This window comes from Anser cygnoides, chromosome 8 (assembly GCF_040182565.1).
Source record: "Anser cygnoides isolate HZ-2024a breed goose chromosome 8, Taihu_goose_T2T_genome, whole genome shotgun sequence".
NCBI lineage: Eukaryota > Metazoa > Chordata > Aves > Anseriformes > Anatidae > Anser > Anser cygnoides.
Genome location: NC_089880.1, coordinates 11989133 through 12012230, shown reverse-complemented (window position 1 = coordinate 12012230; position 23098 = coordinate 11989133). Strand labels below are relative to the sequence as shown.

The 23098-nt window shown below is 60.2% G+C and overlaps 2 protein-coding genes across 5 annotated transcripts; one reads left to right on the top strand and one right to left on the bottom strand.

Annotated features, from left to right (window-relative positions):
• The first annotated feature begins 1053 nt into the window (after window positions 1-1053).
• KIAA1614 (KIAA1614 ortholog) lies at window positions 1054-7458 on the top strand. Of its 4 annotated transcripts, none has more exons than XM_067001532.1 (10): window positions 1054-1117; window positions 1741-2262; window positions 2721-2784; window positions 3894-4040; window positions 4465-5573; window positions 5648-5732; window positions 5878-6067; window positions 6425-6540; window positions 6627-6811; window positions 6938-7458. In XM_067001532.1, exons 2-10 carry the CDS (start codon window positions 1746-1748, stop codon window positions 7129-7131), a joined length of 2607 nt encoding a protein of 868 aa, XP_066857633.1. In that variant the 5' UTR covers window positions 1054-1117; window positions 1741-1745; the 3' UTR covers window positions 7132-7458. The 4 variants fall into 4 exon arrangements, with proteins under 4 accessions (XP_066857633.1, XP_066857632.1, XP_066857634.1 ...); XM_067001531.1 differs by lacking the exon at window positions 1054-1117 and adding an exon at window positions 1135-1231 and having other exon boundaries at window positions 4468-5573; XM_067001533.1 differs by lacking the exon at window positions 1054-1117 and adding an exon at window positions 1135-1231 and having other exon boundaries at window positions 6443-6540.
• An 833-nt stretch (window positions 7459-8291) lies between these two features.
• On the bottom strand, window positions 8292-22827 carry STX6 (syntaxin 6). The gene is made up of 8 exons (XM_067001538.1): window positions 22778-22827; window positions 20000-20169; window positions 19298-19392; window positions 17364-17426; window positions 15591-15713; window positions 14238-14344; window positions 12558-12652; window positions 8292-10722 (listed from the first exon to the last, which is right to left on the bottom strand). The coding sequence occupies exons 1-8, from the start codon at window positions 22810-22812 to the stop codon at window positions 10646-10648; spliced, it is 765 nt and encodes a 254-aa protein (XP_066857639.1). The 5' UTR covers window positions 22813-22827; the 3' UTR covers window positions 8292-10645.
• Window positions 22828-23098: the final 271 nt, after the last annotated feature.

The following is a 23098-nucleotide window of genomic DNA, read 5'->3' as shown; positions in this document are numbered from 1 at the left end:
TCTTTGTTTTCCAACGGTCTGACGGCTCGTGTCTCACCACTCTGTGCGCCCTCCTCGCGCGCCCGCGGGTCCTCGCCCGCCCTCGCTTCGTCCTCGCGCAGGGGTGCGGAGCCCTGGGGCTCGCTTTTGGCCCCAGGAGATTTTGAGGGCAGGGCTGGCAGGGATGTGGAGCCCTGGGGCTCGCTTTTGGCCCCAGGAGATTTTCAGGGCAGGGCCGCCGGCGGAAATTGAAATGCCCCGGGCTGGCGGGCGGGCGGCGGGGACGTTTTAAGAAGATAACCGCGATTTCTCGCCGCTCGTGCTGGCGGGAGCCGGGAGGATTAAAACAATTTCATAATCCTGGCCATTTCCTTTTGATCGGGATTATGAAACCAATCAGGAATATCAAAAGCCGTGGCTTAAAGCGGCGGCCCGGGAGCGGGGCCGGGATGCCCATGGCCCCCGCAGCTCCCCTAGGTCCCCGTGGGGCCGGCGGCCCCGCTGCCTCCAGGTAAGCGGTGCCCCCGGGGCTGGCTCCTGCCCCAGCCGGGGTGGGTTTTTGGGGGGTCTCTGGGATGGGGATGGGGTTTTGGTGCTCCAGCACGGAGGGTGAGCCCTCTTCGGGTGCAAGCTGGCTTTTGGGGTGCTAATACATGGCTGCAGCTCGCCGCGGGGCCAGGGCAGGATTTGGCCTCGGAGCACATCCACAAAGGAGCGATGCTCGCAGGGGATGCTCCAACACCGCGGGGTTTGGTGGCCTTCAGCCCGCTGGCAGAGAAAGCACCCGGGGGACGGGGGTGCAGAGCATCCCGGCCCTCCGCTCGCCTCCCGGGCTGGACAAACAAAGGACGAGGTTCCCGGGCCTTGGCACGGGGTGTGGGTGTAGGGTTTCTCCTCCCTGTGGGGCCACCACGTCCCCAAGGGCTGTGGGTGGCCCGGGGCCGCTCCGGGCTTGGCGTCACCCTTTGGGACCATCGGTTATCCGGGGAAGGGCTCCGGCAGCTGGGGCTGTGCAGGGCTTGGCCAGGAGCCCCGGAGAGGAGGAGGAGGAGGAGGAGGAGGAGGAGGAGGCCCAGGCGGAGGCAGGGCCGGCCAAGCAGCGGAGCTGGGGCTGGGCTGAAGGGGCCGGGATTTGCTGGTTTGCCTTTCTTTTTTTTTTTTTTTTTTTCTTTTTTTTTAATTTCCTCCCCTGCTTCCTTCCCCTCTTCCGCCTTCTCCTCCCTCCATCCCGGCCCTCTCCTGATGCTCGGGGGTAAGCCCGGCCCTCGCCTCCCGCTGCCGCCGCTCTGCGGGGACCCCGCACACCCCGTCCCCTCCGCTCCCCGTGCCCGGGGGGCGGCAGCGGGCTCCGGCTCACCCGGGGGACACGGGGAGCCCCGGGGGGGTCCCGTGGCCATGCTGGGGGCTTGGCCTGGGGGGCGCAGGGGGCGGCAGCAGCCGGGGGCCGCTGGGATCACAAGGCCAAGAGGTGCGAGCCCGGGGGCTGCAGGGGCACGGCGAGCTGCGGGCTGCGGCTGCTGCCGCACTGCTGGCGCCTTCAGCAAGGTGCCTCTCGTGTGGGATTTGTGCTGCGGGGGCTCTGGGGCTCCGGTGGGGCTCAGAAAGTGCTGCTTCCCTGCCTGGCATCGTGTTTGGGTGATGGTGTTCCCCTGCACACCTCCCCGGGGCCGTATCCTCGCTTCCGCGCCGTTTCGGGTGCAGAGATGTGCCGGGACACGTGTGCACGCCCTGGCTGCGTTCTCACGCGCTTTCTCCCCGCAGGGCACATGGAGGGGGGCCGGCGCCTTGAGCCGGGGCGAGCCCCACGGCCCCCGGCATCACCGGAGCGCCCCGAGCCCCCCCGGGGCCCCCACGCCGTCCTGGAGAGCAAGGTGAAGGCGCTGAAGGAGAAGCGGGGCGCCGGCCGGCCGGGGGCCCCCACGACCACCAGCAGCGCTCCCCCCGAGCGCCCCTCGCCCAAAAAGCCCCGGCCCCGCAGGGGGAAGCCCGGGATGGACGCGGCGGTGGCGGAGCCGCGGGCTCAGCTCCGCACCTACCTGACGGACGGGCTGCTGGATGCCGGGGAGCCCCCGGAGCCCCCCCACGGCACCCAGGGGACCCGGAGGGTGCCGGGGGGCAGCCAGCAGCACCCCAAGGAGGGGTCCCGGGGCGGTGCCCCCCCGGCAGCGGATGGCGGCGGGGCGGTGGCGGGCTGGGAGCCGCTCTCCTTGGCCGAGCGGGTGGAGAGGAACCGGCGGCTGCTGCAGGAGGTGCTGGGGCTGGCGGCGGCCGGCTCGGCGCACGGTGCGTGCCGGGGCTGCGGGAGGGATCGGATCCTCCTCGACACCTCTGTGGAGGCAGTGGGAGGCCGTGGGGCTGGCTTCGAGCAGGCTGGGGCGCATGTTCCTGGCCCTAATGCAGGCATCGGGGCCAGAGGGGGGAAATTGCCCCGATAAAAGCAGGGCTGAGGGACCCCCGCCCCGATTCCTGAGGTTTTTGAGGTTTTTAGGCTTTTTCCCTGTGCAAAGCAGTGCCAGAAAAGGGAATTAATTTCTCCTCCCAAAGCGCACGCCTTAACGGGCTCTATCCCTGCCAATGCGCCCTGCACGGGGCTGCCCCGGGTGCTGAAATGGTTCCCTGGGCTCTCGGGAGCTGAAATTTGGGGAATTGGCCCCCAGAACGGGGTGCTCACCTCAGGGGGCTGGGGGTTAGGAAGGGGCTGGGGGCTCTGACTGACACCTTTCCCTCTCCTCCCACCCCAGAGGTGCTGGCGAGCGATGGGGACTGGGACTCGGGGGTCTCGCTGCAGGACGCCGAGGGCTGCAGGTGGGTCGGCCCCAAAGGCTTCACCTGGGGGTGAACAGAAGGTGCCGGGGGGGGAATTGGGGGCCCCATGGTGCAGCGGGGGGCTTGGTGAAACGTGGGGCTTGGTTTGGGGTTTGGGCGGTCCTGTGGGGATCCAGGAGCTGGATTTGATCCTCGTGAGTCCCTTCCAGCTCGGGGGGTTTCGGCGTTGTGCGGCGCTGGGTGCGAGGCCGGTGGCAGTGTGGTGCTGGGCGCTTGGGGTCCTGCAGGGGAGGAGAGGGGAGCGGGGCAGAAATTTGCCGCAGGTGCTTAGGAGCTTAGAGGAGGCAGGAGCTCGTAATCTCGTTGGCCTAATGATAAACCCTGGCGCTGTGGGCTAAAAATAGGGGGAGGGATGGGCAGGTGAGCTGGGCTGCGGGGGCTGTGCTGGGCCGGGGGGGAGAGGCTGGATGGGGGCAGCAATTTGGGGTGAAAACACGCCTCTATGGCAATTATCAAATTTCCAGCACTCTGGCAGCTGAAGCTTGGTGGGTGCAAGGCTGAGAGCAGGGGATGCCCATGGGGGCAGCCAAAACAGGGGGTGAAGGGGATTGGACTCCCCCCCCTGCCCCGGCTCGGCATGAGGGGGGATTCCCAAAGGCCGCTGTGCTCCTGCCTCGAATAGGTTAACGCCGGGTTCCCCGAAGTGACAGCCCGAGCTGATTATTTTAATCGGGGGGATTAGGGCCATGGCCAACGGCAGGGGCAGCGCGGGAGCGGGGCCGTGCCCTCGGGCAGCCGCGGGTCCCCCCTGGGGCAGGGAAGCCCCCGGTGCACAGCGGGAGGGCAGCAGGGCCGGGGGCATCATCCCAAACCTGCGGGGCTGGGGCTGGGGATGCGCCTGCCTCAGTTTCCCCACACACCTCTGGGATGCCCCTGGTGAGGCTCCAGCACCCCCGGGGTTGGTGCTGAGCCCCCCCAGATGGCTGCTGTCACGGGCGCAGCAGCGCCGGGGGCTGCCCGCAGGGGTGTCCCCTGCAATGGGAGGCTGGGCCCCGGTCCCTCCCTGCGGAGCTGCGTCGTCACGGCTAAACCGCTTCTAATCCCTGTTATTTTTTGCTAATTCCCCCCGCTGCCCCCCCACCCCCCAGGGCCTTTGTTCCCGGGCAGGAGCTCGAGCTGAGCCCGCGCCATGAGCAGGCCAAGCAGCTGCTGCAGCGCGCCCGCATGAAGGCTCGCACGAACCCGCTGCGCGCCAGCCACGACCTCCTCCTCCTCCCCGCCGCCCCGCGCCCCAGGTGAGTCCCAAATCTGTGATATCGGGGTGTTGCACGTGGATTTAGCACGTAAAACCCGCAGGCGTGCTTGCAAAGAGTGCACGTGCAGGGCCAGGGTCCTGCACCCCATCCTCCCTGCCCCAGGAGCACCCCCGCTCTTGGCCACCTGTCGAATCTTTGCTGCAGGATATTTTTGGGGTGACTCGTGGTGTTTTAAGGCACTGCGGAGGCACTGTTTGTGCAGGAGAGTTGACTTTCCCGGCTGGCACGCGCTGCCTCCCCACTGGAGGCTCAGTGCCGGGGGGCGGTGAGGAGGCCGTGTGTGGGGTCACCGCGTTCGGTGCTGGTTGACCACGCGCCTCGTCCCGCGGGAGAGCCGAGCGAGGCCGGGGAGTTGCACCGGGCAGCCCCGGCAGCTCGCCCACCCGCCCGTCTGTCCCCGCAGCAGGGAGCCCGGCGGGACGCCGAGGCCGAGCTTCGCCCCGCGGGAGGGCGAGGGGCCGGCGGGCGGGAGCCTGAGCGACTCATCCAGCGGGGAGTCCAGCTGCGGGCCCCGGCGGCCGCGGGGACCCTCCCCGTCCCGCGTGCGCTTCGAGGACGAGTCCGCCCGCGACGCCGAGGTGCGCTACCTGGAGCGCCTGCGGCACCGGCGGCCGCTGGGCTCGGCGCTGGAGCGTGCCGGCAGTGAAGCCCGTGGGCAGCCAGGGGATGGAGCCGGCCCCGCAAAAGCCCGGGGCGGTGACGTCCCCACTGGGGGCAAGTGCCGAGCCTGTGGCTCCCTCCTCGGTGCCGCTGAGCCGGCCGAAAGCAGCCCCGTGGCTCGTGGACGGGAGCGTGGAGGGCAAGGCGCTGCCCAGGCAGAGCCCAAATCCCGGCCCCTGGGTCCCGGGGGGTCCCCGCTTTGGATCCTGCCCTCCCGGCAGCGCATCCACACCGAGAAGATCAAGGAGACCTACATTGGGGACGTCCGCCGCGCCGACGAGGCGGACTCGGCGCTGGAGAGCACCGACACCTCCGACAGCTGCCGCACGGACAGCGAGGAGGTGGGACCCCGCAGCCCCCACCCGCGGGCTCACCGGGACCCCCGGGCTCGTGGCCACCGGGCCCCCCGGGCCCCAGCGCAGAAGGAGGCGCGGGCTGGCAAGGGGGCGAGCGTGGCCAGCAGCCCCCGGGCTGGGGCTGTGGGCTCGGGGGCGCTTTGCCCCCCGCTCTCTGGCAGCCGGGATGGGGGGGACCCCAATGAGGCACCGGGCAGCGGTGAGCCCCCAGCCCCCTCCTCGCAGCCAGCAGGGGGTTCCCGTGTCCCTGCGCCCCCCGTCACCGGCGCCACCAGCACCAAAAAAGCCTGCTCCCAGGTGCCTTGCAGGAAAAACCTCACCAGCAGCCGCCGGTGCCCGGAGCCCGATGCTGGGGGCGCTTCCCCCAAACCCGAGGGCGCGGGGCAGCGGCGGGGTCCCTGCGGCCCCATCTGGCTCCCGGGGAGCCCCCTCCGTGCCTTGTCCACCAACAACTGCAACAACACCCGCGGGCAGGACAGCCCGGGGACAGGAGGAGGTAAGAGCTGGGGGCAGGGGGTGCTGGGGTGTCTCTGGTGGGTTTGGGGACCCAACATCGCGCCGTGGTTGCAGGGGCACCGCCACAGCCTGGGTCTGAGCCCTCTGGGGATGCTGCCGGGACACCCAGGGCGCAGCAGGACGGGAGCACGGCGCCTGGGTGAGTGGTGAGCGTGCCTGGCACTGGGTGCGAGGCGGCGGGTACCTTTCCGTACCTCCCCGAAATCACATTGTGAGGCGTGTGCGACTGTTTTGGGGACAAGCCGCTGCTAAACACCGTGGGGGCATCATCCCCATCCCTGCAGGGAGCCGGCGCGGGTGGTGAGCCGCAAGGGCAGCGGCGCCTCGGCGTCCTCGGGGCTGAAGAAGCTCCTGAGCAGCCTGAGCCAGAGCACCAAGCAGCGCCTGGGCCGCTTCCGCTGCTACAGCATGGAGCAGCTCCCGGCCCCCAGCAGCAGCCCCGGCGTGAAGAAATCGCCCTCACTGCAGTCCCTGGTGAGCCAAAATGCTGCGGGGGGGGGGGGGGGGGGGGGGGTTTGGGGACTGCAACAGAGCGGGGCTGGGGTTTTGTTGCCTTTGGGAGAGCACGGGGTGCTCACGCATCTTGGGTCCCATGGGTGTGAAATGCCGAGAGACAAATGGGAAATGGTGGGTGGGAAAGGGGTGGAGACGCAGGTTTGGGAGGGGAGATGGGGGTAATTCAGCTTGGGGAATGGCTTGTGTTTCCCGCCTCACCCTGGCACTTGTCCTGGTGTGGCGAGGTGGGGGGGGGTCAAACCGCAGTGATTTGGGAGGGCTCTGGTGCTGTTGGGGTGCCGGTGCCGCACGTCTCAGCCGGGCACGCTTCACTAGGTGTCACCCTTCTGCCAGCCCCGAAAAGCCACCTCTGCCCAGAGCCTGCACGCCCTCCTGGGCAAGGCGCCCCGCGCCAGCGCCTACCTCCTGCCGCAGCCGGGGCCCAGGGACAGGTAGGACGGGGACGGGGCTGTCTCCGTGCTCGGCCCGCGCTTGGCCGCGGTGCCCCGGGGGCCTCCGCTCACCCCTCTCCCCGCAGGACGGGGGCCTCGGGGCCGCGGCGCTCGCTCAGCGTGGAGGACATCGGCACGCCCGACCTGCCGCGCACGGTGGGGCGCGTGGTGGAGGTGTTCCCCGACGGCACCAGCCAGCTGGAGCTGCAGCGGCCCCCGCACGGCTCCTTTGGCTTCCGCCTCACCTCCGGGCACGGCCGGCCCGACACAGGTACCGTGGGGCTGTCCAAAGTTGTGCAAAAATCACGTTTTTTTTGGTGTTTTTTTTTGGTTAAATTGTGTTTGTGAGCTGAGCCGTGCCAGCTCGGGGCTCACCCGCCCGTGCCTCCGTCCGCAGGCGTCTACGTGCAGGAGATGTCGGACGCGGGCACGGCCAAGCTGTACGCGGGGCTGCTGGGCGTGGGCGACGAGATCCTGCAGGTCAACGGGGCCGCCGTGTCGGGCCTGGGGCTGGCCCGCATCCGCGAGCTGCTGCTCCGCGCCGACAGCCTGTCCCTCCGCGTGCTCAGGCAGCGCCCGGCTCGCCGGTAGCAGCGGGGAGCCGGGCGGGAGGAAGAGGAGGAGGAGGAGGAGGGTGGCCTACAGGCGCCTCTGGACGTCTCCAAAGCCGTGGGTCTCGCCGCGGACCTCTCTGACAAAGGGCCCGTGAGCGGCCCTGCTGCGTGCGGTGCGTGGGTCCCCGGGGGCACGGCAGGACCGAGGGCCTGCCCCGGGGCACCGCCAGCGTCCCCAGGAGCTGCCCCCAGGGGGTTCCCTGCCAGAGCTGGAAACCTCCACCCATGGGTTGGTGGGTTTCTTTTTAAATTATTTCAAACTGAAAAAAAAAAATCTATGCATATAAATATATATATATATTATATACACATAAAAACGTTAATTTTTTTTTCCCCTCTGCTGGCCGGTGGCGTGGTTGGGCTGGGCTGTGCGGGCTGAGAGGCCTGGAGGGGACGGGTGGTGGGGGACGCGTCCCAGCCATGTGGGGCTGCCGGTGGGTGCTGGGGGGGGGGGGGATGTGGATGCCTTCACGTGGGGCTGAGCCCCCCAGGTGTGCGACCGCAGTGTCCTGGCTGTGGTGTGGCAGCGGGGTGACACGGGAGGTCTCTGGTTGGGCGCTGGGTCCTTGCTGCCTGTTTTCCCGTGGCCTGGTCACTCTGAAGCACCTCCATCTGTGTTGCAATGGTGACGGTGCTGGGGTTTGGCTGCCCCCAAAGCTTTCTTTCCAACCCCCCCAGGAGCAAAACGAGCCCCTTCCGTGTGGAGGCCGGGGGGCTCGGGGCTGGGAGCACCCTCCTGGTGTGTGGAGCAATGGGGCGCAGGAGGACAGCAGGCAGGTGGAGGTGTCAGGGTGAGGATGTGTTGGGGTGAGGGTGCTGCTGCACGCAGGGGCTGCCTTGCGCTGAAGTGCACGCGATCGGCAGAGCTCCTCGCCTCGAACACCCCGTGCCTGTGGCTGCTGCTGGACGGAGGGCAGGAGGAAATGCTGGGCGGCCTTCACCTGCCGCAGCACGCTGCTTGTGCCTTGAGAACCAGGGGGGCGATACCCGCAGGTGCTGGCAGGAGCTTTCCCCCCTCCTTGGTGCACGCTGCCAGCCACCCGTGGGATCGAGCTGCTGCAGTCCGCCTCTGGGCAGCTGGAGACCCCCCCATATGCCCCCCCCCCCAAAAGCAAGGGTTCCTGCAAGAGCGACCAGTGATTTCCTCTGCTGCAACACGCCGGGCAGCAGAAACGCGTTTATTTAGCAGTAAGGGAGGGGAGCACCACCACCAACGGGAAAAGCAAACGTACAGGGGGGGGCGGCCCGCAGCCGGTTGGGTAGCAGTGACACTGGGACAGACGCACGAGCGCCATGGCTGGGCTGCCCTCCGGCAGCACGTCGGGCAGAGGAGAGCGCGGGCCTGCGTGGAGCACCAGGAGCTGCTCCTGGAGGATGCACGACCGTGCCGAAAATACCGTGGGGAACGGAGGAGCGCCAATTCCTGCAGACAGCAGGGGCAGGTCGGCGTGGCGGCGTTCTCCTTCCCCAGCACGTTTTGGAGCTGGCTTCTCGTGCTGTGCAGGAGGCAGTCCCACGGGCACAGCTCCATTCTCAGTCCCACACAGCGAGGGTGAGCAGCCCCAGGTGCTCGGACGCGAATCCCCTCCGTAACGACAAGGCTGGCAGGGACAGCAGCAGGACCGCGTGGTGCCCGTGCCCGGAGGATGACCACGGACCTCTGGGGAAACCTACTCGCAGAGAGGTATTGAGCCCAAGTGCAGCCACCACGATAGCCAGCCTTGGAAAGGAGACAGCACGTGTTTCTTACAGCGTAACCAAAAGCAACAAGATGCTCTGCAATGATAGAGTAACCGCCGCGGTCAGCCGTGCAGCCTGGCGTGAAGGGCACGTGTGCGTTCGATGCAGGAGAAGCCGCCCTGGCACGGCAGCGAAAGGCACGGAGCCGCCGTGTGCCCGCAAGGAGCGACCACGCAGGCGCCTCAACAGAGCCAAAAACCCCGCTGGGGGAGCAGTGCCCGGCCCGGGCTGAGCCTCCCGGGCGGCAGAGCGGTCTAGGTGGTGAGTTTCCCTCTCGGGAGTGTGACTCTGGGGGCCTGGTCTGTGATTTCAGCAGAAATCTTAGTGTCAGCACCAGCTAACTTCCTCCCCCGGCCCCATCTGAGAGCCAGATGGAAGGTGTAAGTCAGCCTGGCGTTTGGTGTCTTTCCCTCCTGAAAAAAAACACCCTTAAATATGGGAGCAGGCTTTAGTAAGAAGTTTCTTCTCTCCAGAAGAGCCGTCCCATATTCCTGTAGTCAATGTTTGCGGCACAAAACCTGTATTTCTCCCCAGTAATACTGCCAGGGTCGGCTTTCATTTCATTTTGGTATCGACTACCTGGCTAAATCCTAATTCACCACTGCCGAGACAATCTAGGTGACAAACAACCCAAAGGTAACAAAAGGACTGGGGAGTCATACAGAAACGTGACCTAGCTTCGAGTTTCCTGGCTTTTGGTTGCTTACAACGGAAGTTTCCAAAAAAATATCAGTTGGGAAAAATTAAGACATCCTATTTACAAGTTCATATGCACTTAAAATACATAGTTAAGCTCCATTCTTCTGAGAATGCGTCCTGCATCTGCAGAAAGAATGTGGCTCAAATGGTCATCAAAAAATCTTTAAAGTTCTTTTCCTTAAAAAAAATAAGTTATTTCAGACCTGACAAATCACTTGCCAAAGGGAAGCAGCTGTTAAACAGAAGCAGTTACTCAGTCATACAAGGGCAAAGAAAGCATCAGTCAATGAGCTTTAGAGGCTTGTATAACAAAGGAGGTGATTTTAAAAGCTTTAAGAAATCCAGCCTCGGGCAAACGGTCGGCCGCCAGCTCTCAGCGACCCAAGATTAAAGCTGCGGGGTTTCTGATCGCTCCCCCCGTGCCGATGGCAGGACACTACACCCACAGCTCACCTACCCACAGCGTGCGAGCTCCTGCCAAGGGGTCTGGGAGGCCAATGCCTTGCTGCAGGCGCTGCAGTGTTTCGGTGCTATCGGGGCGGCGCTGAGCCAGGCCGTGGGTGCGTGTTCACGGGGGGTTTCACGGCCCTGCTCTGCTCCTCCCCGTAACGCTTTTTTGGCTGGCGAGCACGCCCGGGCTGGCGATGCGGTTTGTAATGCTCAGTGAAAGGGTTCCTCCCCCTGCGCCCCCCCGGGCTCGCTGCTCTGTGTCCACACGGGACCACTGCGACTGGCTCATACCTGCGAGGGGCGAAGCGCAGTGGTAAAGTCTCCCCCCCAGCTGCCTGGGTCCAGATCACACCACACCGGGTAAAGGAGGCAGCTCGATGATGTGGGGGAGCCACAAATTGCTCCTGTCCTCCTTCCGCCCTCGCCGGGGCCCGGTGAGACGTGGGCAGAGCCAAGCCTTGGTCCTCGGAGGAGAACGGTGAGAGCCGGGTGCAGGTTTTCTTGACGGGGATCTCTGGGCGGACGGAAACAGTGAGAGTTCCATTTCCCCATGCTATAGGGGCGGGGGGATGGAGAAGAGGCGTCCGAGGAAGTTCAGTCCATCACAGGACGAAAAACAGGATGAGCACCACCAGCAAGATGACAAAGAGGACGATAATCGCACACCACTGCCGTCGATCTGGAAGGAAAAGGAAGAGTCAGTCTCCCTGCCTTAACACAGAAGGAAAACTGGGGAAGAGCTTTTCTTCCCCGTACTGCTAGGACTCCCATTTAAGCTAAAGAAGCCATAAATGCTGAAGGAGCAGCTCTTGGAACAGCGGCACAAGCAGCATGTCCCCTGCCGGCTCATCACTACAGTCCACGGGGTGACAGCGTTTGTTCTCCAGGATGCTGCTGTTTTTTGGGACAGTTGTGCAATTTTGAGGTTTCTCCCCAATGACGTTCAAGCAGACTTGATAAACTGGTCCAAAAGTGATCGGGAAGAACAAGCAGAGGGCTGCTGTGTTGCTGCTTGTTTGTGGAGTAACCCTGTTTGCCAGAGGAAAAAGAAGGGGGCAGTGAAAGCTTCCTAAAAAAGCTCTGCTGGGAAGAGCTTGCTGCAGCTCCCCTCAGAAGTGCCAGGAATGAGTTTTCCCCAGCACATCTTCTGCAAATTGCCAGCCCCTGTGCACGCTCTGCAGATGCTCCGCACTGCATCGCCTCTGGGATCTGCTCCAGGGCGCTCGGCGCACCACCAGAGCAACCTTGGCTTTCTTCTGGAAAAATGTCCTAATGCCTTTTACAGAGTTAAACCGTCAGCCCGCACTGCTGCTCTAAGACGTCTGACACCGTTCTGCTCCCACGGTGAAAGTTTCCCCCCATCTGGATTCGTGCTCGGCTCCGACTTCCTGGCACCAGCAATGGTCACGATGCGAGCTGGGGCTGCACCGCAGAAGCCACATTACTCGCGCGGTGCCTGACTCGCCCCGGATGAGCTCTGTCTGCAGCGGGCTTTGGGGGTGGGACGCGAGGCTGCGCAGCTGCTGCGGGGCCGTGGCTACGTCTGCAACGGCAGCAGCACAAAGCCCCTGCAGGGTGGTGGTGCAAGAGCTGGGACAGAGCCCTCCCAGCCAGTCCTGTCACTGTGTGACTCCAGCAGCAACGCGCTCTCACAGCCGTCTGAAGCACTCCGCAACGATGGAAGCGTCTTTCCCAGAGGACAGGGGAGACACACAACATCTGCCAGCGGTTGTGCTGTCACGGAGCCTGTGGATGGGGCCCTATTTCCACAACCCCGTGACTTCCCTGGCCAGCCCAGTCCCGCAGAGCAGACTTCTCTTCTCTCGCTGCTGCCTCCACCAGCTACACGAGCACCGAGAGGGGCAACGGAGGCAGGCGGCGGGGACTTCCCGGCAGGCAGGAGCTTCCTGTTTGCTCTGCCCGTGGCGCCCGGCCAGCCGCCAGCCCACCGGGTTCGGGTGCAGCCTTATAAGGGCTTTTCTCACGGGCTCGGCCTCACCCGGCGCAGAAATCTCGCCTCTTTCCTCCATCAGCTGAGAGACGCCGACAGTCCCCGCGTCTGCAGGGCTGGCGCCAGCTGCCCAAGGGCAGGCGAGGTTTGGAACGGGGCTCGGCAGCGGGGGGGAGCCACGCACGCACGGTGGCAGAGTTTTATGCCACCTTGAAAGCTTTTGCTCAGCAGGTGGCCTGGGAAACACGCAAGCAGTACAGGAGGCTGCAGAGCCTTCCCTCCTATCGTCTGTGAAGGGGATTTTCCCACTGCAGCAGTAACAACATAAATAGAAAGGCATCTGTAAATAAAACAAAGGCCGAGGACAGGCTGTGGAGCAGTGTCTGGGCACAAGCAGCTGCAAGCTTTGGAAGTCTTCCCCGCCTCCAACCTTCTGTGCACCCAGAGCTGCTCCCTCCCCTCTGCTCGGCTCTGGGTGGGTGGGAGCACGCAGCGCCCCAGCCCTAAAACCCAAGCACTTGTCTCTCCCTTTCTGGGGCCAAATCCCACTTCCCAGGACCTACCGCTCGTCATGTGAGACACTTTTGCCAGCTTCTTCATGACGTTATCGAGCCGCGAGTGAGTGCTGTCCAACTCGTGGGAGAAGTCGTCCAGCATCCTGGGGACAGAGAAGCACGGCACTCGTCACCAAGCAAAGCCACACGGGCCTCCAGAGCTGCTCGGCATGCCCACATACGCTGATCAAAGCGCCAAGCTGATCAGTGCAGAGAAAAGCCCAGCAGCTTGGTTTCCTGAAAGCACCCAAAGCGGGGACGACAACTGGAGCAGCAGCTCTGCTGTGGTGGAAAGCAAGAAGTCATTTGGGACACGCATTGGTCTGGTCCCCCTAAGTGCTCAGAGAAGAACTCTGTGCGTATCTACAGGGTGAGGAGTGTGTGCAGGGGTCCTCCTTTTAAGTGGAAAGTCTTGTTTATAATCCATGATTAGCAGAGAATGGCGAGATCTAGGTGCCAGTTTGGGCTTTAAATCCCTTCAGGGCTTGCAGTTGAAGCTAAAATCTTGTACCAGTCACATACCAAACAGGAATGGGATTTGCAATAGCTTTTAGGGTGCTTTTAAGCTCTGTATGGAAGTTACCCCTCCAGTTCCTCCACACAGCAGCTGCAATGATCTGGAAGCCTTTCTGAAGCCGTGTTTTGTTAGTGCCAAGAACCCACCTGAAGACAGACGAGCACATCCAGCATCACGGCTATCCCACTCATCTCCAGTGAGTGGGACTTTAAAGCTTAACGCGATTAAAAGGACAGCTTCCTTCATTTGGAGTTCTAGGGCACTTGTTAAACCTTCTCTTGGTGGAGAACAAGGAGTTGTAAAACTTGTATTGCCTTAATTATCTGCTGCTGTCTAGCAAGCACTGATCGCTTATGAGGTAATCTAGAAACGGACACACCACACTGACCTGCTTCGCAGGAATTCCCACAGGAGGTGGTTTAAAGTTCCTCCTGTCCACCAGAGACATCACGTCACGTGGGGCATCGCCCTCCGGCCTCCCATCAGCCAAACGAACCCTCCAAGTGTCTCTGTTAATCTGCATACCTGGAAACTTTATGCTCTTGTTTGCAAAGGACATGCACAGGGAAAGAAATCTCATTTGTATGTAAATGGGTGGATACAAATGACTTTGCGAGCTATCCCTTAACCCTTTGTGTGGGTGAGGGTTATTTTTAGCTTTAGCTATGAACGCAGCTCTGTGCTGCATGTTTTACGGCTGGCGAGGCAGAGCTCTGAGCTCCCGGGTCATGCAGCTCCGTGCAGTTTTCCATGGGTAGCCCAAAACCCTGCGGAGGGGGAAAGCACCCAGTGTCCCTACTAGAGCAGTGCCCGCCCTCATCTGCTCAGTACTGCTGGCTGCCTGAAGTCAAGGAGCAGTACTGCGTGCCTTAAGGGTGGCGTTTAAAAAAAGAGTAAGAGAGAAGGCAAGGTAAACTGGCAGCTAAACCTGCCCCAGGTGCAGGCTTTCAAAGCAACAAGACTGTGGTTGGATCCTCGCAGGCTGCAATAAGAAATGCTTTCTGCCGCCTGAAATCAAAGGCGGTCTAGGGTGCTGGAGGGGACGAGCTAGGAGAGACTGCCCGAGGGACTGGGAAATTCAGGGACTGAACGGGGGCAGAGGTGTGGCAGCGAGGACCCCCAGGTGTGCCGCAGCCAGCCCCACACCCTTTGGTGCCACGTCTCCCACTTACACTGCCTGCTCCTCCAGCTCCCCGCCGATGCGCTGCGACATGTTCTTCAGCACCCCGATGCTGCCAGAGACCAGCTCCAACTGCTCATCTTGCTGCTCCACGATCAGCTGGGGGCAACGAGAAAGGGAACGGGTGATTACAGGCCTGCTGCATCGGGGCCAGCTGCTCAGCTGGAGGGACAATCACCACTGTGGTGCCTGGAACAGACCTACATCTCCAGGACTGTATTTCTAAGAAATGCCTGAGAAGTGGCGGCAGCAGCAGAGCCCCCCCAGCCCTCCTGCAGCACAGCTGGCTGCAGTCCCCCCTGCCGTGCCTGCAGACTCAGCCTCAGCTTAGCCATGCTCCCTCCCTGCTGCACTCACCACCAAGACGGCTTTGTAAAGCCGAAGGACCTGGCCAGCAAAACCTCCTCCAGCTTTGCTGCCTGCAGCAGGAGCCGTGCTGGTGCCTAACCCAGGGCACGCTGCAGTTAACAGGGGGTTAATGCAAGTCCGAGGCTGTCGCAGCTTCTCCAGCTAAAAATAACAAGTCTGGTTCTCAGCGTGCCACAGGAATAGGTCTGCTGATGTTTTAAGTCACTTTCAGGGCACAATCACGCTGAGGATTTGGTTTACCCTAGTTACCTACTTTGAGCCTATTTATCTTCCTCCAGTCACTAGGTAAAACTCGCCTGAAAGCCGGGGTGCTGGTGAGCGTCAGGAGCTTTAGCAGTTTGCTGCCTCCGCTGAGCAGCCTGTTTAAGGGCCCGTGCCTGCGTGGGCTGCTGCAGGCGGGTCTGTGCTGCTCGGGCACTGCTCCAGGCAAACTCCCCCGGCTCCAGGGAAGCACCTTGCCAGGGCTTCTCGCAAAGCCCTCGTGCAGGCTTTCTCACGAATCTCATGTTGACAAAGGCAGGAAGAGGAAGCAGCCACGTGCTCCTGCTCCCTCGCTGTTCTGATGAAGATGCACACAAACAACAGCAAACGCCAGCTCGTTTTTCAGCGAGGGAAAGTTGTGTAAGAAATGCGCGCTCTTCTGGCTGCAAGCTTTCTACTTCCCCAAGGATTTCGGCAGTCCTTGCACTACGAAAACTTCACACACTACAGCTTCCAGATTGTTTGCCTTCTGTATGTAGCAGAAGACTGAAGCCTCAGCGGTTAAAAACCGCGCCAAGATACATCCGAAGCTGCACCGTACGTGGAGCACACGCACGGGGATATGCTGCACGCTAAGACGCCGGCTCTCAGGCTCCTGGATCCAGACCAGCCAAGGACTGGAATTCTTTTTTGGCTCCTGCAGCCTGCCCCCCATCCCCGAGACGCCCATTTGGCAGGCAGAGCCATTCAGTCTGCACGGTGCCAGCTGCCTTACCTGTTGTTGAGCTTGCTGCTCCTCAATGAAGTGTGAATTTGCTAATTGCAGCTCCCGGTCCAGACGGCTGTATTTGTCAGGTCCGGAGCTCCAGCTCTGACTGCCGCTTTCTCCCAGGAGTGCCTAAACAGACACAGAGACCCCTCAGCAACGCCCCTGTGCCTGCCCACAGTCCGTCCACAGGGTGTAGCGGGAAGGCGGACACGGCAGTGCTCCCGTACACACTCACACAGCATCCTTTTCCTCCTGCTCTATCGCTACTCGGAGTGCTGGCACAAACTAAAACAATGCAGTGCCAGCGTGGGAAACCTCTGCGGCCTGATATTGCAGAAACACTGCTCCAGCAACGGGAGGGCTGGAGCACGACCAACAGACGGTGTAAGCAGGTTTGTGCATCATGTTCTTCGATTCAGGTTACCCGTTCCTCTGGCGCACTGCTGAGTTGCCAGCGTACCAGATCACCCTTGCTACCTTCTCTACAACCTCAACGGCGAGGCTTGTGCAAAGGCAGCAGAGACGTGGCTTCCCAGCTGAGCGCGCCTGGGCCCTGCAAGGAAGTTTTGCTGCAGCTTCCACAGAAAGGCCTCTGTTTGGCAGCCCCAGCCCACGAGGGTCAGGTCACCAGCAGCCGAAAGCCAGCCTCTTGGACGCAGAGGCATGCTGGAAAAGCTGCCGCAGCCCAGCACAGCTCAGGCTTTGTGGTCTGGAGGGAAGGCGAGGGGCTGGGGAAGGGAGAGGAAGGCGGCAAGGGGAAATCAGTTTTCCTGACCAGATGTCGCCGCGTGAGCTGGGCCATATGGTCTCCTGCAGCTAGCAGGAGCTTAAAGGAAAGGAAAGCAGCAAAACTCAGAGACAGCTACAGACTTGGGTGAGCAAGGGGGTGCGGGACTCTGCTTCTCCACTTTTTGCTAAGCACCTCAGTCAAGCCTGTAAAAGGCTCGGGAATCAGCTCTGTGCCTCAGCAGCTTGCCGCAGTTTGTTGTTTTTGCCACCAGTGGTGAGACCGATGCAGTCAGGTAAGTTTGTTGTATGAACAGCACGCCAACTTCTACAGAGGCAGCTCTGGGAGTCAGTTCAGAGATCTCCTTACAGTTTCCCCATCAGCTGAGAAGCACAAGCTGCATCTGTTCCTATTCCTTAGGTTACAAGTGCAGACAACCTGAGACTCCTCGAACTTCCTCCGTCTTCCTACACGGTTAACTATTACGAGCGGTAGCTATTCGCAAGGGTATGTGCTGTCCTGGCTCCTAAATACAGTGGAGCACAGGATTACAGTTACAGGCATGGATTCTGACTGTTCCTCCTGAAGCCGAGGGAGATTCCCCTTTCTGCAGGGTGATGCAACGCTGACGGTTGTACACAACCATTTCTGAAGACACAGACAGATGGTGAGTGGTGACTTACTGCTTTCAGACAGGCCTGAAGGAGGGGGGCAGCAACGTGCCTGCGAGAACCAACGCTCTCAGGTCAGCAAGACAGGCATGGTTCAAACACACAGCTTTGCTGCAGCACACAAGCCCCTTCCCAGAATAAATGGTTTTAAGGGGATGAGCTGCAAAACGGGATATATATTGTAATTACAGCTTTTAGGGAGTTTTAATCAATTCTATACGCTCTACCTTATGATGTGGGACCCCAGACTACGTGGAAATTAAAGTTTCACCTAACACGTATCTTAAAAACAACAGGTGCTAGAGCTGATAAATCCTCCTCGCTCTTTAAAGTTCCAAATAGCCACTGCGTTCACTTAACTTGCCCATTTCTGATTCTCACCTGTCTGTTTTTCCTTTCAGCCAGTGCTTGCACGGAGGAGTTTGACATCTGATCCTTCATCTCCTGTTTGTTCAAAGAGAGAAGTAGTACGTGAGCATTAGATTTGAGATGACAGGCAGTTTCAGTTTGATTACCAGGCTGTCTATAACCAGCAAGCTTTCTTTGGGGGAGTGGAGGAAGAAAGATTTTCTTTGAAAACATGCTCTTTTGATGGGTCTGGAAAGATGTTGTTAAAAGCTCTGTTGCGGTTCATTGTTTTACTAATACCAGAATCAATGGCAATAGGGTATCTTGAAAATATTGCTTATTTACTACTCGTTCTGTTCTGCTGCAGCCAGAAAGGCTATGGTTTGTGTAATACTAACGTTCCCATTGATAGGCTGTAAGGAAGAGTTATGTTCTTGAATGTCTCGGAAGCCTATAGCCTGCACTACTCCCAGTTGCATCAGGTTTAATATTGCATAGGACAAGACAGATGTCCTGCCCTGTGGCCACCTCTCTGACTGTGCCTGCGTTTTGTCTCTTATGAATTACGTTTTGCTCGAGTTCCTGTAAAAGATGGCTCGCCACAGAAAGATACCAATTACAATGTGAAGTTTTTATGGCTTTTATATGATCCAGCGTATGCTGATCATTAGGCTGATCCACCTCATCCACCAGCACAGTTCTGATGTCACCAGGTATATTTTACTGTTCGGAGATACATCACCAGAGCAGCAGATCCCACTCAGTTACTTCTCAGCAGCTAATGCACAGGCTGCTTTGCATCGTGATTCCCCCCCCGTGGCAAATGGAAGTCAGCTGCGCAATGCCACTGAAGAATTTCATTTAACAGCAAGAGACGCTGCTCCAAAACCCATTAGCCAGCAGTTTTCAGTCAGGAAAAGAGGACCCGTAAAGCAGGCTTGCCTCATCCTGTTTGTCTGGGGAGCTGACTACACCGAGGGCAAGGCGGCGAGCACATGCCCGCTGCTGGACCCGGTGTGTTTTCAGAATCAGATCCCAGGCCGCACACCTTAAGAGCTGCGTCCAGCCCACAGGACTGCAGGTAGGATAACAAGCTTGCTGCCAGCCACAGCAGTGCAGCTCGTGGAGGAGGAACATCCAAATCATGAGGGAAAGTAGAAAGTAAGCTACGGTCAGCGTAGCTATTAATAGGGAGAGCACTTCCTAACTAACAGTGTGTTACCAGGCAGGGAGGCTTTTGGGAAGATGTTTCCTTCTCTATTTATTACCACCAAGTTGTTAAAATCCCCCTCTTGCTTCTGAATCCTCCCTAACCACTGTGTGAATAAACGCCTCTGCTCCTGCAGGTGCTACTGAGCTTCTCTTCAACGCTGCCTCCAGCACTGAGCTGTGTGAAACCGCTGCCCAGCAGGCAGAGCTTTGCCAGGCCTGCCTCCCTCTGAAGGACTGGTATTCGAGAGTGAGCTTAAACTAAAAAAAAAAATCTTCCCCGAGTTAAAAATAGAGCTAATGGTTGTTTTGACTGTTTTGCAGCAGTCGGAAGCTGAAGTCACCACGTAAGTAACACCAGGCTTTAAACAGCTGTCCGTGTTCAAAGTGGACTCTGTTTTTGAAAACCAGCGATAGGAGCACAGGACAGTCACCGCTTCCGTTACCTCTGAAGGGAGGCTGCAGTTTCCCCTGCAAGGCAGAGGGGTTCTGAGTCTTCCTTTCCAATTTTTATAGGCTTCCAGGTCCATCGGTACAAGAGCAGTGTGCTAGCCAGTGGGGACCCTGTGGCCTTGCTGCCCTGACCCAATCCAGGATGCCACCAGAGGGGAGCACTGGGGAAGAGGAAGGCTGAGAGCAGGGGGGTAGCAGGCTTGTTCTCCTCCCCTGCTCAGCACCGACACCAGCTTTCCTTCCTTTCACTGCCTAATCACCCCCTGCCACTCCCTCTGCTCCCCCCCAGGTCCTCGGGTCCTTACCCTGACCACCTGCCGCGTGCTCGTGATGAAGGCTTTTCTGACACCCAGCTCTGTTGCATCGAGGTTGAATTTCCGAGGGTTCGCCTCAACGATGCGTAGGAACCGAGTCAAGGAGTCCCCAGCAGTGGTGTTCAGTACACACAGACACACCGACCCCGACTGCCTTGGAGGGAGTCTGTGAAGCAGCATGTTTCCAGTGTGCTGTGCCTTTTCCCCGAATTTCATTAGCAAAATACCAGACACTGGAGGAAAAAAAAAGCATGGCAGCAGCATTCAGCACAGTACATGCACCAGCATGAGGTTTCTCCCTTGCTTTTTTTCGGTTCTCCAGTGCTCTGCAGCGCTTTCGGGAGCGTTCAGCTGAACACGAGGGAAATGGAATAATTCTGGAAGCCAGCCTAGAGTATGACTGACTACACAGAAACCCAAATTCATACCGCACAACAGGCTTTTTAGAACAAAGCATCTTATAATATACCTCGTCAAAAGGAAAACAAAAAGGCAGAGGGAAATCCTTTTGCTGAACACATTTGCCTTCCTTTCTCATTTGCCGTTTGAGAAAAGCTGAGGTACGTGCAAAATTCAATCCCAAACAGTCCTGATTTCTGCAAAAAGTAACGACTAGCAAGCACTGGTGCTCAGCTGTTCACTACAACTCAGGAACTGCATGCCCCAACCTCCAAAGGACCACAGAAAGGATATTAATTGTTTCATCCAAGTCTTCCAGGTCCCACTCAATGCTCCGCAGATTGTTCCTGAGCTCATTAGTGGTCCAGTCGATTTCTTCTCGTGTGGCGATGGAGGGATCTTGCAAGAGCTCTGTCCACCTCTGGAAGAGCCCCTGTGCGGTGTTCACAGCTTTCTGCACCTCCCTGCAGTCGTGGTGATTAAAGAGAAGTGAAGGGATTACAGTCAGCGGTCACGCTGGGGCAGCGCCACATCCAAAAGGGTTTGGAAGCGCAGCCTCCTCCCAGACATCTTTCCTTCAATCATCTTTAGTTTATTTTGTAAAATAAGGATTTACCCACTGGACAACCTGGCCTCCTGTTGAAGCACGGAGTGATGAGCACTAACAACTTCCAGGTCAGCTCCCACGATTAACGAAAGGAGCTATTTCTTTAGGGGCAGTTTCTGCTGAGTGTCGTGAAGGCAAGACAGGGCAGCGTGAGCGTCTGAACAAGGCTGCTCCTCGGCAATTAGTATTTTGCATTCCTCTCAACAGCTTTCCTCTAAAGACTGTTGACTACCTGAGCAGGATACCCCAAGGGCAAACAAAATTACAGGAACCCGTCCCCACAATAGAGTCAGGCAGACTGTTGAGTGCAGCGCTGTTTATTTTAATTTAGCATAAAAAAAATACACAGCTCTACTACGCTGGCTTAGGGAACAGAAGTCTTTTCTGCTGCTCTAAGCTTTTTGGAGACGAGCGCATTCACGGCATGGGAACGCCGGCTCTGCTGACAGCACCGAACACTGCATTCGTGGTGTGGGGCGAGCAGCAGGTAACCGTCGGTACGTGCCATGATCTGTACCTACAAACGCTGCAGTTTATAGGTACAGGGGGAGCCAGGACGAGGGATGCAGACAAATACGCTGCTGTGATAGCCCATGGAAAGGTGGCCACTAGCCCAAGAGCTTGCAGGCAGCATCCAGGTAAGATGCAGGTATTTATCCCCAGCAAAGGAGTTTATCCATGGGGGGAAGCCCAGAACGGACGAACCATGTCTGCACCCTGCAGCCCTTGCAGGGATATGAGGACTGCAGCTCTCTCTACCTTGCACCACAGCCTGAAGCACTCAGTTTTGTTGCCTAAGCAGAAGTTTCTCTGCACCATGACATGTGTTCTTCCTCTTCTCGCACATCTGTGTCTCCACATCTGCTACATCTAGTGCCCTGAAGTCAGCAGCTGGCATCAAGGATCTGGCGCACTTTGTTCCCTCCACTACTTGCTAGAAAAAGTTGTTTTTTTTCACCTGAGCTTACTTGGGGAAGTACCTGCGAGCAGGAATTCAAAGCAAAGCTGGATGTCCTATTGGGAGGAGTTACGAACGCCAGGAAAGCAAACTAAACACAATGTGGCTGGGCCCAGCCACCACCAACCCCTTCCACCCCAATCTGCTGGCTAATAATTAACGCCAGGAGCAGCAGAAGGTCCCGTCTCCCCTCCCAGCCCTTCCCCTTGCGGCACGGGAATCTCTCTGGAAAGTTTGACAGGCCGTTTGCTCCCCACCCATGGTGATTCCTATTTTTTCCCCCCAGCACCAGCTCGACCTGGCAGCGATTTGCTTTTGCTGGCTGCACCAGCTGCCTTTCCCACACCTCTCACACTTGCTGGGCCGTTCCCACCGCTCCCCTCTGATGCTGGGTAGGGCACCAATGCACAGCACGAGCTGAAGGTGGCTCCATGCTGAATTTTAGATGCCGGCTAAGGTGCTTTCACCCTGTTATTTACGGTTTTCCTTTCCTCCGGCCTCCACCGCCTTTGTTTTGTGTCGTGCCTTTGTTCAGGCTTTCCTCTGCTTGGTTTCTCTCAGTGCCGCTGTCCTCCCTGCAGTTTCTCCCCCAGCCCGGTGCCTGATCCTCTCGCTCCCCACGAACACCGGGCTCTGGCGTTTTGGGGACACCCCCAGCGATGGGGTGACCTGGAAGAGAGCCCCACGCTGCCCACCGCACGGTGACATTCGTCATTGCCACCTGGCTCGGAGCTGGGCCACCACACCGGCGTGCCAGGAGCTGCACCTGCAGCAAGCGCACCTCCAGCCCCCCTCTGCCTGCGTCTCGCCTCAGGCCGTGCCTTCGGGGGCTCCTTCTGCTCCGAGGGCCCCTGGGCAGGCAGCGGGGAGTTTGGGCAGGGGCGCCCCAAACGTCCGCCTGGTACGGGGCTGCACCTGGGGGGCTCTGAGATTGTGGGGGGGGCATCCCGGGGGGCTGAGACTGGCTTTGGGGTGACAGCAGCGGGGGTGTGCGGCTGGATGCCCCTCCTCGCCCCCATGTCCCCTCCTCATCCCCACCGAGCCCCCCAGCCCTAACCCTCGCTCTCCTCCTCCCAGACCCCACCCCCAGCCTTTTCTCCCCCTCACAGACCCCCCCATCCCCACCCCTCACCTTCCCCCTCGCAGCCCCCCAGTCAGGGGTTTGGCTGGGACTGAGTTATTTATTTTTAGTGCCAAAACCATGACAAGCCCCCCCAACCCCTACACCCCCAACCCTCACCGACCCCCCACACCCCTTCCTCCCCCTCATTTCCCCCCAAACCCTCCCCCTCGCTCCCCCCAACCCTCACAGACACCCCCACACCCCTTCCTCCTCCTCGCAGCCCCCCCAAACCCTCACTCCCCCCAACCCTCCCCCTTCCCCTCACCGCCCCCCCAAACCCCAACCCTCGCTCCTCCCCTCACCCCCCCCCCAGCCCCAATCTCGCCCCCCCAGCCCCGGACGGGTGCCCCCCGCCTCCCTCGGCCCCCCCCGGCCGCCGCTCACCCCTTCACCACGAAGAAGGGGTCCTCCATCGACATGATGGCGCCGCCGCCGCCGAGCGCCCCGGCCGCCGCGCCGCCCTCCCCGCACCGCATGCGCGCCCGCCCCGGCCCCGCTCCGCCCCGTCATGGCGGAGCCCGGCCCCGGGGCGAGCCGGGCCTCGGTTCCGGTGTCCCTCAGGGTCGGGGGGTGCCCGGGGGTGGAGGCTGTGCTGCCCCGGGGTCCCCCCTCCCTCAGTTCTGATGTGATTTTGGGAAGGGAAGACGCCGGTGGGGCCGGGTCGCGGCAGCCCGGCAGCCCCAGGCTGGTGGGGAGGTGGAAGTG